A 17,033-nucleotide genomic window follows, 5' to 3' on the forward strand; every position below is an offset into this window, starting at 1 on the left:
TTTTATTTTTATTTTTTGAGATAGAGCCTTGCTTTGTCACCCAGACTGGAGTGCAGTGGTGCGATTTTGGCTCACTGCGTCCTCCACCTCCCAGGTTCAAGTGATTTTCCTGCCTCAGCCTCCTGAGTAGCTGGGATTACAGGTGTGTGCCATTACACCTGGCTAATTTTTGTATTTTTAGTAGAGGCAGGGTTTCATCATCTTGGCCAGTCTGGTCTTGAACTCCTGACCTCAGATGATCCACCTGCCTTGGCATCCCAAAGTGCTGGGATTACAGGCGTAAGCCACCATGCCCAGCTTCTCTCTCTCTCTCTTTTTTTTTTTTTTTAAGTCAAGGTGTCTCTCCGTCACCCAGGCTGGTGTGCAGTGGCACCGTCATAGCTCACTGCAGCCTTGACTTCCTGGGCTGAAGCAGTCCTCCCACCTTAGACTCCTGAGTAGCTAGGAGTACAGGTGTGTGCCATGATGCCCGGCTAATTTTTTGACTTCTCTCTAGAGGTAAGTTCTCATTAGTCCGGGTGCGGTGGCTCACTCCTGTAATCCCAACACTCTGGGAGGCCAAGACGGGTGGATCACGAGGTCAGGAGATCGAGACCATCCTGGCTAACATGGTGAAACCCCGTCTCCACTAAAAATACAAAAAATTAACCAGGCGTGGTGGTGGGCGCCTGTAGTCCCAGCTACTCGGGAGGCTGAGGCAGGAGAATGGTGTGAACCCAGGAGGTGGAGCTTGCAGAGAGCCGAGATCGCGCCACTGCACTCCAGCCTGGGCAACAGAGCAAGACTCTGCCTCAAAAAAAAAAGAAAAAAAGAGAGAGAGAGAAGCTCTCATTACATTTCCCAGAGGGGTCACGAACTCCTGGCCTCAAGCAATCCTCTTGCCTCCCAAAGTGCTGGACTACAGGTGTGAGCCACCATGCCTGGTCTCCCTCTTTTTTGAATGGAGATATGTTTACTTTTAGAAGTAGTACGTACTTACCACAAAAAAATGTTAAATGATATGGAACTGTATGGGCTAGAGATTGAAAAGCTTCCATGTCTCCACCCCTAAGAGTAATTGACACCCCTTTTGCATGGTCAGACTTTGTACATACATACTGTCCCGACTTTTTCTTTATTCTTGCTTGTTTGTTTCATTTCCTTCAGGTCTCCAGGAAACCTAGAGAAAAACCGTTATGGGGATGTACCCTGCCTGGACCAAACTAGAGTGAAGCTAACAAAGCGAAGTGGCCATACTCAGGTAGACAGATAAATGTAATCGTTTTAGGTGCACTGGGGGAAATTGAGCTTCTTCCAGAGTTAAGCTTACTAATACTTTAGTAGAATGAAAGTAGACTCCAAGGCCAGAGAGATTAGGTTTGAGTTTATATTTTGCTACATACTAGTCTGTGACCATAGGCAAGTCCTTGAATGCCCATCTCACAGTATTGAGTGGAAATTAAATGAAATTCTTTATGTGAATGCTGATAGTGCAAGGTCTGATATATTGTAGGTGCTTCATAGGTGTTAAATTATTTATCCTTTACTCCTTAGTTGTAAAGTCATGGTCATATATTCCAATTCCTTTGGTGAGTATATATGCATCAATACAAAGCAACTTTGATTTTAAGTGACCTCTGATTTCTCCATCTATATCTGAGGAAACTGTGGACAACTTATGTATACGTAAATGTCTAGGGATAGAGATGAAATGGTCAAATGACTATTTATTTTAATATATTAATTTGATTATATCTACATGTTAAAAACCTCATATGTAATCTATTACGAGATATTTAACGAACATTTTATTCAAACACTTTACATATACCTTTAACTAAAGTTAAAGGTGTCTTTAGTGTCTTTGTCACATTTGAGCTACTTTTTTTCTCCCTCAAGACAGAGTCTTGCTTTATTGCCCAGGCTAGAGTGCAGTGATCACAGCTCACTGCAACCTTGACCTCCTGGGCTCAAGTGATTCTTATACCCCAGCCTCCCAAGTAACTGAGACCACAAGCGTGTGCCACATACTGGCTAATTTTAAAATATTTTTGTAGAGACAAGTTCTCACTATGTTGCCCAGTCTGGTCTTGAACTCTTGTGCTCAATCCTCTTGCGTCAGCCTCCCTAAGTGCTGGAATTCCAGGCCACTTTTTGAGTCAGTCTAATAAGGTTTTCCAGAGTATAGTGTCTTTATTTACTTTTAAGTGTGTGGCATTGTGACTGAAATTTTATCCTAAAACAGGAAAATCTGTTAGGGTAACATTAGGACAAGTTGGTTTTTTAATTCATCCTGTATCTTATGCATCCCCTATAATGTGATTCATTCACTTATTCCTTTGTAAAATCCTTAAAAACAAAAATAGAGAGACAGGGTCCCACTCTGTTACCCAGACTGGAGTGCAGTGACTTGATCATAGCTCACTGCACCCTTGAACTTCCGGGCTCAAGCGATCCTCCCACCTCTGCCTCCTAAGTAGCTGAGACTACAGGCACACGCCATTACACATGCCTGATTTTTAAAAAAAAATTTTTGTAGAGCTAGGGTCTCACTCTGTTGGCCAGGTTCCTCCTGGGCTCAAGCAATCCTCTCACCTTGGCCTCCCAAAGTGCTGGGATTACAGGCATGAGCCAGTGTGCCTGGCCATAAATTCCTTTTTAATATAACTTGTTTATAGAAACATCCAACCTTAGAATTTTGAGATGAATGACTAAATTATTATCTTCCTTTTTTTCCCTTCTGATATACCAATTTTATTAGGTGATGTCTCTAAAAAACCCAATTTTGTTAGGTGATCTCATAAAACAAAAACAAAAACAAAAAAACCCCAGCATTCACTGAGGTGTTGTTCAAAGTAAAGTTATTTTATTTTTATTTATTTATTTTTTTTGAGACAGAGTTTTGCTCTTGTTGCCCAGGCTGGAGTGCAATGGCATGATCTCAGCTCACTGCAACCTCCACCTCCCGGGTTCAAGTGATTCTCCTGTCTCAGCCTCCCGAGTAGCTGGGATTACAGGTCCATGCCACCACACCCGGCTAATTTTTGTATTTTTAGTAGATACGGGTTTCATCATTTGGTCTCGAACTCCTGACCTGAGGTGATCCTCCTGCCTTGACTTCCCAAAGTACTGGGATTACAGGCATGAGCCACTGCGCCAGCAAAGTAAAGTAATTTAAATAGTACCTCTTTAACATGATACACACTATAAGGACTTGTTATATCCCTTCTCTTTCTCGGGAATAATTTTTGGAAAAATTATTGCCTTGTATTTGGGCATATATGATATGTGGGTTGGGACCCCAGGATCATGGTTTCCAACTCTCTTGTCCCTGTTGTTTCAAGCACATAAACTGAATTCACAGTCTTATCCAGGACCCTTGGAGAAGATTTTCCTGCAGGAGCATTTGAGCTAAGAGACTGGCTGGCTGGAGGGTAAATTCATAAGTACTGCTAAGATCATCATCATATATGCCCTGAAGGAGTGGAGTACAGTGGTTGAGTTGGGGCTTTGGAGTCAGAGATATCTGTATTTATCCATTTTGTTGATTTCCCTGTCTCCAGTACCTAGAACAGTGCCTGATATGTATTATTAGACACTCAGGACATATTTGTGAATGAGTGAATCTTAGTGTACCGGGCGACTCTTCTAGTCATCCTGTGGTTAATATGAAGATCATTGTCTGATTTGTAGTCCCTCTCCTTACTGAAACATTAGTGGAGGCTTTATTTTTATAGCAAATGGAGTATTTAGGCTTTTGTTTGTTTGTTTTATTTTGATTTTAGTTTTTAGTTTTTTTTGACATTATTCACTTTGGGGGGTTAGGAAAGCAAAAAAAAAAATTATTTACTTAGCTTTGGGGGCTTAACACTGTCATGAAATTTCCACCTATGGGGCTATTTTTCCATTCTTTCCTGACATTTAGTTGTTTTTAATTTTAATTGATAAAATTTTATATATTTATGGTATACAGTATAATATTTTAAAATATTGTGCATTGCAGAGAGGCTAAGTCAAGCTAGTTAACATATGCATTACTTCACATATTTACCTTGCTTTGTGGTGAAAACACTTAAAATCTGCTGTCCGCAATTTTCAAGTATACAATATCTTGTTAATTGGAGGATTCAGGCTTTTTAGTGACTTGTTCACTTGATTTGCTTCTGGAATTTTAAAGCTGTTAGTCCCAGTTTCTGCCGAACACGGCTACCTTAATCTGTTTGGGCTGCTGCAAGAAAAATACCACAGGCAGGATGGCTTATAAACAACAGACATTTATTTCACACTATTGTGGAGTCTGGGAAGTCCTAGATCAACATGCTGGCAGATTTGGGGTCTGGTGAGGGCCCTTTTCTTGGTTCATAGACCACCGTCTACTCATTGCATCCTCACGTGGCAGAAGGGAAAGGGGTAAGGGAGCACTTCAGAACTCTTCTGTTTTACAAGGGTACTAATCCCATTTGTGAGAGTTCTGTCCTCATGGTCCTCACCACCCAATCACTTATCTCAAGGCCCCATCTCCTAATACCATTACATTGAGGGTTTGGGGTTGGGATGTATACATTTAAAGTTATGGGGGACACAAATGTTCAGTCTATAGCAATGGCCCATAACATAGTGTGCCGAGTTTGTTCTTCCTGCTATTTCAATTTGCCCCCAAGTATGTACTTTGTCTCTGGGTCATTTTCAGTTTTGAGATGGAGTCTCGCTCTGTCGCCCTGGCTGGAGTGCAGTGGCGCGATCTCAGCTCACTGCAAGCTCCGCCTCCTGGGTTCACGCCATCCTCCTGCCTCAGCCTCCTGAGTAGCTGGAACTACAGGCGCCCGCCACCACGCCCGGCTAATTTTTGTTTTGTTTGGTTTTGTATTTTTAGTAGAGACGGGGTTTCACTGTGTTAGCCAGAATGGTCCCGATCTCCTGACCTCGTGATCTGCCCGTCTTGGCCTCCCAAAGTGTTGGGATTACAGGCGTGAGCCACTGTGCTCGGCCTTCAGTTTTAATATCCAATGATTCTTCCGAAGTTGCTGAAATTAAAAATTTTAATTCCCTGGGAATTAAAAATCACTAGTCTCAGAGACCAGTGCTAAAGCTGATAGTTCTTAGTTATAAAGCAATAATGTAAAGAAGTGACAATTCTTTTCGAAGCATGAAGTTAGTTCCTCCTTATGTTCTTACTAATGTTGACTGGCATATACCAGGTAAATCTTTTGTACTTTTCCATACCTTCTCCCTTGGTCCTCAAGAGGTTATACCATTTGTATGTGCCAGGTTGAGTAGAGGATAGGCTTAGGCTAACTGCACCCTGGATTGAGAAGCCTGTTTGGAAGTGAGTGAGGCTTTTAACATGCTGAGTCTGCTGCAAGTGGTCTGTTAGCTCAGTGAAGTTGTCTGAGTTAGGGTAGGACAGTAATCATATGAGGCCAATACTAGCTGCTATGGGAGGGAAAACTGTGAGTATATCACTCCACTATTTAGTCAAAGAAATAGTTTCTAAGGAGGAAACTCTTGACTAAATAAGTAGTAGAGTGATAAACTGATAGACTGACTGGCTAAGGAACACAAATCCAAGTAACACAGGTTTGACCATGAGGTAGAGATATCTTAGGAGCTTAGCTATGGAATACTGACAGTTCAGATTGCCCTCCCAGTGATAGGACCCACAGGAGAAAGAGTGATAGGTTGAGGAAAGTCAGTCTGACCTCTCTGTAGTGCAGTGGGTTATAAGTTTTCCCTAGTTTGCTATTGAAACTTTTCTTTTGTCCTCTGTAACCCTTCACACCTTCCCTTATCCATTCCACTGCCTCCATCCATTCAACTCTCAACTAGTTATACTATCACATGAAACTGCAGCTGATCGATGTTTCTCTTTTATCAGCCTGGATCAAAGGATCTTTTGAGTAGGTATTAATAAAAAAATGATGTTGAAGTAATTAAGACTGAGGACATTAGGAGGTGGGAGAATACCCTGGAAGAGAGGGAGTCAGGAGCTATTCATTGAGATGCCTTTGAATTTGACTGGAAGTTGCTTTGCATTAATTCAGGTAGTAATGGAGTTCAGGTATATGGCCTGTCCTGTTAATGGTCCTAAGTATGAGGTGTAGCTTTATTTCTTCTCCATTCACATTTTGCCTTTTGTGTATGGCAGGATGGACCAGATATTCCTACTTGCTTGCCTTGCTCATTTGGTCCTGTGCTACAGTGTTGCAAGTCCTGACGGACTCTTTTCTTGTAAATAACAGTTTCTATTGAGTTATAGTTCACTCTGGCATACTGCCACTATTACTACTTGAGATGTCACTGGGGCAGTTACTACTGTTAATACTTGAGACTGTCATTAGGAGACTGAATGAAAGGGGATAAACATAGAAATGAAAACTTAAGACAAAAATAACTATTCTAAAGGAAGGGTAACACGGGGAAGAAGAAGACAGCTCCCTACTTCTACTGAGCAAAGGCAGCCCTGAGCTTCTACAGCCCCTTGTATTTATTGGATAGCAAGAGCAGGGAGGAGGAGGTAACTATTGGTCAGCTGCTTAATTGATCACAGGTTCACATTATTGTTAACAGGCTTCAGATGTGCCTAATCACAAGCAACACTTGTGCCTTGGTCATGACTGCCCTCGGCATTCCTTCTGGGTGGCAGACGCAGTTTGTCAGTTTGCTAACATCCTGCTTTCATGGGAAGTTTGCTTTTTGCTCATACAGCCTCCAGTGGTATACTGAGTTGATCATGACCCTCATTCTTTCGGCCTCCAACAGTTCACATACCATACAATTTACCTATTTAAAGTATGTAAGTCGCCGGGCGCGGTGGCTCATGCCTGTAATCCCAGCACTTTGGGAGGCCGAGGCAGGCAGATCACGAGGTCAGGAGATCAAGACCACAGTGAAACTCCGTCTCTACTAAAAATACAAAAAATTAGCTAGGCATGGTGGTGGGCACCTGTAGTCTCAGCTACTCGAGCAGCTGAGGCAGGAGAATGGCGTTAACCCAGGAGGCAGAGCTTGCAATGAGCCGAGATTGTGCCACTGCACTACAGCCTGGGTGACAGAGCGAGATTCCATCTCAAAAGAATAATAATAATAAAAATAAAGTATATAAGTCAGTGGCTGTTAGTATATTCACAGAGTTGTGCAACCATCACCACAATCAACTTTAGAACATGTTTTTCATTTCCCAAAGAAACCTCACACCCTTGGCAGTTACTACCTATTTCCCTCTAACTCACCCTAATTTATTTCCTATCTCCATAGATTTGCCTGTTCTAGGGATCTCATACAAAGAGAATCCTAGACTATGTAACTTTTTGTATCTGGCTTCTATCACTTAGCGTAATGTTTTCTAGGTCCATCCATGTCGTAGCATGTATTATCACATCACTCCTTTTTACTGCCAAATAATATTCCATTGTATGGATATACCACCTTCATTTATCAGCTGAAGGACATTTGAGTTGTTTCCATTTTTGGCTATTATGAATAATGCTGCTATGGATATTTATGTATAAGGTTTTGTATGGACATATGTTATTATTTTGCTAAGGAGTGGAATTGCTGAGTCATATAGTAACTTTTTAATCTTTTGAGGAACAACCAGGCTGTTTTCTAAAGTAACTGCAGCATTTTACATTACCACTAGCAATGTATAAGCAGGGTATACATGTGTATGAGGGTTTCAGTTTTTCCACATCCTTGCCAGCAATATTATCTATAATTGATATCTGTAGTTATCCTAGTGGGTGATTAGTATCTCGTGATATGGATTTGCATTTCCCTGATGGCTAATGATGAATGATTTTTTTTTTTTTTTTTTTTTTGAGACAGAGTCTTGCTCTGTCGCCCAGGCTGCAGTGCAGTGGCACCATCTTTGCTCACTGCAGGCTCTGCCTCCTGGGTTCATGCCATTCTCCTGCCTCAGCCTCCTGAGTAGCTGGGACTACAGTCGCCTGCCACCACACCCGGCTATTTTTTTTTTCTTTCTATTTTTAGTAGAGATGGGGTTTCACTGTGTTAGCCAGGACGGTCCCGATCTCCTGACCTCATGATCCGCCCTCCTCGGCCTCCCAAAGTGCTGGGATTACAGGCGTGAGCCACCGCGCCTGGCATAAATTTTTAATTTTAATATAGTTTATCTCTTTTCTATTATCACTTATGCCTTTGGTGTCATATCTGTGAAGACTTTGCCTAAACCAAGGTCACAAAGATTTGCTCTTACCTTACATTTTATTCTGAGAGTTTTAATAGTTTTAATCCCTTACATTTGGTCTTTGATCCATTTTGTGTCAGTTTTTGTGTATGGTGTGAGGAAGGAGTCAGCTTGATTTCTCTGCATGTAGATATCTACTTGTCCCAGCACCATTTATTGAACTGAGGGTTTGAGCTGGCCATTTCACTGCTCATTTTCTGCTCAACAAGAAGAGAATATTCACACCTTGGGTTTTGTTTACTGAGTACATCATTTTATGACCCAAATGGTATATTCTGTGTAGCTATAGTGATGTCTCCTTTTTTATCATTAGACAGATTACATCAATGCCAGCTTCATGGATGGCTACAAGCAGAAGAATGCTTACATTGGCACACAAGGTAAGCTGGTCCTTCCCTCCCATGTTGATTTTGTGCCATCTACTTATGATTCCTTGTGCCAAATGATAGCATACTTTTTAAACGAATGGTAACTTGAGTGGAGGTTTTGGCCACTAGATCCTGGCCTTTTATAAAGATTGGTGGTGGCTGAGAAAAGCAGATAAGAAGTCTGGGGTTTCTGTACCAGGTATGCCTGGAAACTCACTGCATAGAGATAAACTGGAGATTTAAACACATAACACTATGGCCTGCAAGTTTTGGGGCTATTTCTTAATATTGGCAAGGGTCTTTAGGGTATCAGAATTCATCAGCCAGTGAGCTCTTCATGCTCTTCCTCTCTAGTAAGAGGCCAAGAATAGCGGACACCCCAGAGATTGAGTCTAATCTAGGAATGAGTATTGCTGTCCTAATAGGCCTAGGCTGGTTCCTATACCATCACAGAGCACTCCAACAAATGTTCTGACATAGATAGTATGTGCTAGTAAGTCTGACAGTGAAAACTGAGCTCTAGGAGGATTTCTCATTTTTTTTCTCTCTCTTTTGAGACGGAGTCTCGCTCTGTCACCCAGGCTAGAGTGCAGTGGCACCACCTCAGCTCACTGCAACCTCCACCTCCTGAGTTCAAGTGATTCTCCTTCCTCAGCCTCCTGAGTAGCTGGGACTAAAGGTGTGTGCCACCACGCCTGGCTAATTGTTGTATTTTTAGTAGAGACTGGGTTTCACCATGTTGGACAGGCTGGTCTCGAATTCCTGACCTCGTGATCTGCCCACCTTGGCCTCCGAAAGTGTTGGGATTATAGGCATAAGCCACCATGCCTGGCCTCTAGGAGGATTTCAGATGGAATTTCTATAAATGTTCCTATGATCCTAGTACTCTTCCTGATCTGGCCTCTCCATCTCAAGAATATCATGTCACTTTCAAAGATGGTAGGAGGAAATCATAACACAGAAAGACAACAGACCATCAATGGGCGTAAGGCCCTTTGACCACTGCAGAGCAAGATATTGTGGATACCTCCTTAATCAAGTGATCAAACTTCGTATCACCAGTAAAGGACAAAGGGACATTATGTATACTTCCTGATATGATAAATTGGGAAATAAATATCACCTGCATTGTGTATTGCCAGTTTTAAAATCTGAATCTAGTTATGGGAAATACTCCAGATTGTGTGACATACTATAAGAAAACTGGCTCAGACTCTCCAAAGTTAATGCCATAAAAAACAAAAAGGCAGAGAACTGTTCTAGATTAAAGGGAGACTAAAGAGAACCATGGCCAGGCACAGTGGCTCACACCTGTAACCCCAGTACTTTGGGAGGCTGAGGTAGGAGTATCACTTGAGCCCACGAAGCAGAGGTTGCTGTGAGCCGAGATCGCGCCACTGTACTCCAGCCTGGCTGACACAGCGAGATCCTGCCTCAAAAATAAATAAATAAATAAAAGGACTGGGCGCAATGGCTCACACCTGTAATTCCAGCACTTTGGGAGGCCGGGGCAGGTGGATCACCTGAGGTCGGTAGTTCGAGACCAGCCTGACCAACATAGAGAAACCACATTTCTACTAAAAACACAAAATTAGCCGGGCGTGGTGGCACATGCCTGTAATCCCAGCTACTTGGGAGGCCGAAGCAGGAGAATCGCTTGAACCCAGGAGACGGAGGTTGCAGTGAGCCGAGATTGTGCCATTGCACTCCAGCCTGGGCAACAAGAGCGAAACTCCATCTCAAAAAGAAAAAAAATAAGAGGATCTGTGATTAGAACCTCAATTGGGAGAAAAAAACTATTGAAGACAAACTATTGAGACAATTGGAGACTTTGTGTTAGCCAACATTATATCCATGTTTAATATATGCTTAAGGTGATAATGGTATTCTTGTTTAGGAAGATGTCCTTGTTTTCCTAATAAATGCTCAAGTATTTGGGCATAAAATATCATAATGTCTGCAACTTCTTTATTTTTAATTAATTAATTTTTTGAGATGGAGTTTTGCTCTGTCACCCAGGCTGCAGTGCAGTGACGTGATCTCGGCTCACTGCACCTTCCACTTCCAGGGCTCAAATGATTCTCCTGCCTCAGCCTCCTGAGTAGCTGGGATTACAGGCACCTGTCACCATGCCCAGCTAAGTTTTGTATTTTTGGTAGAACCAGGGTTTCGCCATGTTGCCTAGGCTGGTCTCGAACTCCCAGCCTGAAGTGATCTGCCTACCTCAGCTTCCCAAAGTGCTGGGATTACAGGCATCAGCCACTGCGCCCGGCCTATATTTCTACTAATGATGTCATCTATTGAGAAGACCTATTATATATGAGATGCATAAATGCTATCTAATTATTAGAGAGGCTCTCCAAGGGAAGTTTATTAACTTATAGATGAGCAAACTGAAACCCAAAAGTTGACATGACCTTGGACCATGCAGCTAGTAAGTGGCAGAACCACGGTTTGAACCCATGTTTGCTTGATTCAGAAGTTTTTACAAGCCAAGTCAGTGGATTGTTTCACCTATGTCAGTATAAACTGCTGACTTTATTTCTTGAGAGAAGTCTACTGTTAAAGGGTCTAAGCTGGGAAGTACAACTTTCCCTTCTAAGTATCTCTCTTGAGCCTGTGAGAAGTTTGCCCAGTCTGAGTCTGGTAACTGAGTTACCATGTGCTCTGACTGCTCAGTACTCCAATTCTGCCAGTTGTCTGAATGTGGAAAATGAAGTATATGAGAGTTGCTGTGGTGCAGGAGAGTAGGATGTGGATGAGGCTGAGGGTCAGAGATGTGGAAAAGGTGTCCTTACTGTCTTCTTGATGTGTATACTAGATGTCCATTGTGGAATATTTAGAAAACAAAAATAATCCCTTATAACCCTAGGACCCAGAGACAATGTTAACATTTTACAGCATCTCCTCCTAGACCTTTATCTATGCATACATGCAGATATAGGCATACAAAATATTTAACCAGGCTGGGCGCAGCAGCTCAAGCCTGTAATCCCAGCACTTTGGGAGGCCGAGGTGGGTGAATCACCTGAGGTCAAGAGTTTGTGACCAGCCTGGCTAACATGGTGAAACCTTGTCTCTACTAAAAATACAAAAGTTAGCCAGGCATGGTGGTATGCGCCTGTAATCCCAGCTACTTGGGAGGCTGAGGCACAAGAATCACTGGAACCCAGGAGGTGAAGGTTGCAGTGAGCTGAAATCGTGCCACCGCACTCCAGCCTGGGCAACAGAGTGAGACTCTGTCTTAAAAAAAAAAAAAAAAAAGGCCGGGCGCAGTGGCTCAAGCCTGTAATCCCAGCACTTTGGGAGGCCGAGATGGGCGGATCACGAGGTCAGGAGATCGAGACCATCCTGGCTAACACAGTGAAACCCCGTCTCTACTAAAAAATACAAAAAACTAGCCGGGCAAGGTGGCAGGCGCCTGTAGTCCCAGCTACTCGGAGGCTGAGGCAGGAGAATGGCATAAACCCAGGAGGCGGAGCTTGCAGTGAGCTGAGATCCGGCCACTGTACTCCAGCCTGGGCAACAGAGCGAGACTCCGTCTCAAAAAAAAAAAAAAACAAAACAAAGGCCAGGCACGGTGGCTTAAGCCTGTAATCCCCACACTTTGGGAGGCCAAGGCAGGTGGATCACCTGAGGTCAGGAGTTCAAGGTCAGGAGTTCGAGACCAGCCTGGCTAACACGGTGAAACCCAGTCCCTACTAAAATTAGCCGGGTGTGGTGGTGGGCGCCTATAGTCCTAGCTGCTTGGGAGACCGAGGGAGGGGAATCGCTTGAACCCGGGAGGCAGAGGTTGCAGTGAGCTGAGATCACGCCACTGAACTCCAGCCTGGGTGACAGAGTGATACTCGGTCTCAAAAAAAAAAAAAACTAAACTTTTAATTTAACCAAATATGCTCTTTCTATACACATCTCTTATTTCATTTAATGGTATCTGTGAATACCTTTCCATAGCAAAAAATACCGCTCTTACAACATCAGCTTTAAAGACTGTATAAATTATGGGTATACTATTATTTATTTATTTATTTTTGAGACAGGGTCTCACTCTGTCACCTAGGCTGGGTGACAGAGTGGTATGATTATGGTTCACGATCATGACTCAATGTAGCCTCAGTCTCTCCAGGCACAGGTGATCCTCTCACCTCAGTCTCCTGAGTAGCTGGGACTACAGGCATGTGCTACTACACCTGTCTAATTTTTGTATTTTTTGTAGGGATAGGGTTTCACAATGTTGCCCAGGTTGGTCTCAAATTCCTGGGCTCAAGTGATCTGCCTACCTCATCCTTCCAAAGGGCTGGGATTACAGGTGTGCGCCATTGCACCCCACTTGACATGCCATAATTTAATTAATCCTCTCTTATTGGATATTTAGCATATTTCTAAGACCTCACATGCTTTTGACATCATCTACTTCTGCAGAGAGGGCATTCCAGTATCATGTTAGTGCTTGCTAAAAGACTTAGCAATAATGGTAGTAGAACCAGCAGACTTCTAGGCCAAAAAGTACTGCCCTGCTTTCCTGAAAGCAGAGAGGGAGGAAACACCCGGAAAGTATAAGGAATTATCTTGAGTTGTTACTTTTTTTTTTTCTTGAGATGGAGTCTTTTTTTTTTTTTTGAGGCAGAGTCTCACTCTGTTGACCGGGATGGAGTACTGTGGCCGGATCTCAGCTCACTGCAAGCTCCGCCTCCCGGGTTCACGCCATTCTCCTGCCTCAGCCTCCCCGAGTAGCTGGGACTACAGGCGCCCGCCACCTCGCCCGGCTAGTTTTTGTATTTTTTAGTAGAGACGGGGTTTCACCGTGTTAGCCAGGATGGTCTCGATCTCCTGACCTCGTGATCCGCCCATCTCGGCCTCCCAAAGTGCTGGGATTACAGGCTTGAGCCACCGCGCCTGGCCGAGATGGAGTCTTGCTGTCACCCAGGCTGGAGTTCAACGGTGAGATCTAGGCTCAATGCAACCTCCACCTTCCGGGTTTAAGCAATTCTCCTAACTCAGGCTCCCAAGTAGCTGGGATTACAGGCACCCGCCATTATGCCCAGCTAATTTTTGTATTTTTAGTAGAGATTGGGTTTTACCATGTTGGCCAGGCTGGTCTCGGACTCCTGACCTCAAGTGATCCGCCCACCTTGGCCTCCCAAAGTGTTGGGATTATAGGTGTGAGCCCTGCGCCCGGCCGGTTAATGTCTTGATCAAAGTGGAGTTGGTAGTTCACAAGTATCTTCAAAGTTACTGCTGAGTGCTCAGCCCTATGCAGGTTCTAATTAAAAAAGGAGAATCTGGCCAGGCACAGTGGCTCAGGCCTGTAATCCCTTGTCCTTAGGACAATGTTTACTGAGATATCATTAATTCCCACAAAGTAAAATAATGGATGGAAGAGTATATAAATTAAATGGTTAACCAGCTATGCCATCAAAAGTAAAATAGAAGAAGCTTCACAAGGAATGAGGTGGTCAGAGAAAGCTTCAAGGAAGAGGCGGCACTTGAAAATGGGTAGAAAATGAATAGCATTGGAGGTAATGGAGACAGCTTGAGCAAAAGAATAGAGACCAAAGTGAGCATGGTGTGTCTATGTTCTGATGAAGAAACTTTTAAGAAAGATTAAACTGGTGGGGTTTCCCAGAGTAGACTGGAACGGAAAAAGGCCTATTCAGAAAAGTAGACTGAATAGTGTTACAGTAACTTAGACAGAAGATGATGTGGTCTTTGTGTCAGTGAAATTGAGCAGGAGGAGCAGGATGGGGAGAAGATGGAGGGCAAAAGAATAAAAAGCAAAAACATTTCAAAGGTAAAAAATCTCTAGGATTTGGTGACTGCTTCTGGGAGATGAAGGAAATGGGTAAGTCAGTGTTGACTTCAACTTTTTAAGACTGAATGATTTAAGAATGCTAGTATTGTTAACAGAGATAAGAAAGTTGCAAGATAAAGCTAATTTTTCTCTTTTTTGAGACGAAGTCTCATTCTACTGCCCAGGCTGGAGTGCAGTGGTGTGATCTTGGCTCACTGCAACCTCCACCTCCTGGGGTCAAGCAATTCTTGTGCCTCAGCCTCCCAAGTACCTGGGACTACAGGCATGTGGCAGCACACTCGGCTAATTTTTGTATTTTTCATAGAGACAGGGTTTTACCATGTTGCCAGGCTGATCTCGAACTCCTGAGCTCAGGCAACCTGCCTGCCTTGGCCTCCCAGAGGGCTGGAATTATAGGCATGAGCCACTGCACCTGGCTAAGATAAAGCTAATTTTGAAGGAGGAGACTTAGTTGCAGACATAATGGATCTGAGATGATGGGAAACAGAAGGTTAATGGTTTTAGTAAGCAATCTGTGATTATAAAACTGAAGCTTAGGTGAGATGAAAACAGCTAGAGACTCATACACAGTTGACACTGTCGGCCTGGATGTGATGGCTGAAGTTCTGATGATTAAGGCTCTGAGAGGGTATGTAGCAGTGCTTCCCAAACCTACCTATGACTCACCTGGGGATCTTGTTAACATGCAGATTCATGTTTCTTACACTCTCCCATACGATGCTGGTGTGATTTGTCCACGGACCACACTGAATAGCAGGGATGTGGAAAGATGAGCAGGGAGCTAACATCTATGGTTTGGTGTTACCATTGGGGAGTAAAACAGAAGAGCCTACAAAGGAAAAAAAGTGTTTCCCAGAGTAATGTTTCTTGTCTTCTACTTTTATTACAGGTCCTTTGGAGAATACCTATCGTGATTTCTGGCTCATGGTATGGGAGCAAAAAGTCTTGGTGATTGTCATGACCACCCGGTGAGTTAATCCCTTTTTTCCACTGGTCTCCACCTCCACTCTGTCCCTAAGCATAGGTGATTGAAGAGGGAAGTTTAGCTTTTAGAAATAATCTGGGCCAGCCTGGCGCAGTGGCTCACGCCTGTAATCCCAGCACTTAGGGAGGCCGAGGCAGGCGGATCATGAGGTCAGGAGTTCCAGACCAGCCTGGCCAGCCTGGTGAAACCCCATCTCTATTAAAAGTACAAAAAGGCCGGGCACGGTGGCTCAAGCCTGTAATCCCAGCACTTTGGGAGGCCGAGACGGGCGGATCACAAGGTCAGGAGATCGAGACCATCCTGGCTAACCCGGTGAAACCCTGTCTCTACTAAAAAATACAAAAAAACTAGCCGGGCGAGGTGGCGGGCACCTGTAGTCCCACCTACTCGGGAGGCTGAGGCAGGAGAATCACTTGAACCCAAGAGGCAGAGGTTGCAGTGAGCTGACATCATGCCATTGCACTCCAGCCTGAGCTACAGAGTGAGACTATGTCTCAATTTTAAAAAAAATTTTTTTTGAGGATTAGGAAAGCCATGGCAAAGATTTTGAGATATCTCTTAGCTAATCCACAACCCAGGTATCGTGGAGATGAATAGATCTAGCTTATTAAAGCTTTAATCCCTGGCTCTGGCAACCCTGTGCCAGTTATACCCTATTTTGAGGTCCTGGCCATATCCACTAAAGGAAGTTCTGGGAAACATGGGACAATTCTTTAATGTGTTCCCTATTTTCAGAGGGGTGCTCTCTTCCTAACTACCTAATTACCAGATCCTCTTTGCTCTCCATTTGTTGCTACTTTTTTTTTTTTCTTTTGAGATGGAATCTCACTCTGTCGCCAGGCTGGAGTGCAGTGGCGTGATCTTGGCTCACTGTAACCTCCGTCTCCCAGGTTCGAGCAATTCTCCTGCCTCAGCCTCCTGAGTAGCTAGGATGTGCCACCACGCCCAGCTAATTTTTTTTTTTTTTTTGGAGACGGTATCTCGCTCTGTCACCCAGGCGGGAGTACAATGGCTCTATCTCAGCTCACCGCAACCCCCACCTCCTGGGTTCAAGTGATTCTCCTGAGTAGCTGAGATTATAGGCACGTGCCACCATGACCAGCTAATTTTTGTATTTTTAGTAGAGATGGGGTTTTACCATGTTGGTCAGGCTGGTCTTGAGCTCCTGACCTCATGATCCGTCACCTCAGCCTCCCAAAATACTGGGATTGTAAGTGTAAGCCACCGCGCCCAGCCAGGAAGGTTTTAATGAAAGGAATATTTTTGAAAGTTTGGTCTACAAATCTGGCAAATTTCAGGAATAACCTATTTCAGATGAGGAAGGAAAAAAAAGAATGTTCAATTTCCTTCCTTAGCACTGTTATAACCACCTCTTATTTAGAGAGGAGGTAGTGGTAGAAGTTCTACCTTGGAATACCTTGGGGGCACTGTAGGGTGGCGAGGTAGATTTAGGCTTTTTTTTTTTTTTTTTTCTTTGAGACAGAGTCTCACTCTGTTGTGCAGGCTGGAGTTCAGTGGTGTGACCTCAGCTCACTGCAACCTCTGCCTCCCAGGTTCGAGCGATTCTTCTGCGTCAGCAGAAGAATTCCCAAGTAGCTGGGATTACAGGTGCCCACCACCATGCCTGGCTAATTTTTGTATTTTTAGTAGAGATGGGGTTTCACCATGTTGGCCAGGCTGGTC

General features: G+C 43.8%; 2 protein-coding genes across 3 annotated transcripts in view; both read left to right on the plus strand.

The window, feature by feature from the left end:
• The window catches only part of PML (promyelocytic leukemia), a 551,773-nt gene that overhangs the window by 360,653 nt on the left and 174,087 nt on the right, over positions 1-17,033 (plus strand). The window lies entirely within an intron of this gene.
• Positions 1-17,033, plus strand: part of PTPN9 (protein tyrosine phosphatase non-receptor type 9) — a 110,170-nt gene that overhangs the window by 87,940 nt on the left and 5,197 nt on the right. For both annotated transcript variants that reach the window (XM_023196693.2, XM_023196692.2), the window contains 3 exons: positions 1,147-1,240; positions 8,499-8,565; positions 15,255-15,333. In XM_023196693.2, coding sequence (XP_023052461.1) covers positions 1,147-1,240; positions 8,499-8,565; positions 15,255-15,333 — 240 coding nt within the window. The remainder of the gene's footprint in view (positions 1-1,146; positions 1,241-8,498; positions 8,566-15,254; positions 15,334-17,033) is intronic.

Source organism: Piliocolobus tephrosceles, chromosome 6 (assembly GCF_002776525.5).
Source record: "Piliocolobus tephrosceles isolate RC106 chromosome 6, ASM277652v3, whole genome shotgun sequence".
Lineage (NCBI taxonomy): Eukaryota > Metazoa > Chordata > Mammalia > Primates > Cercopithecidae > Piliocolobus > Piliocolobus tephrosceles.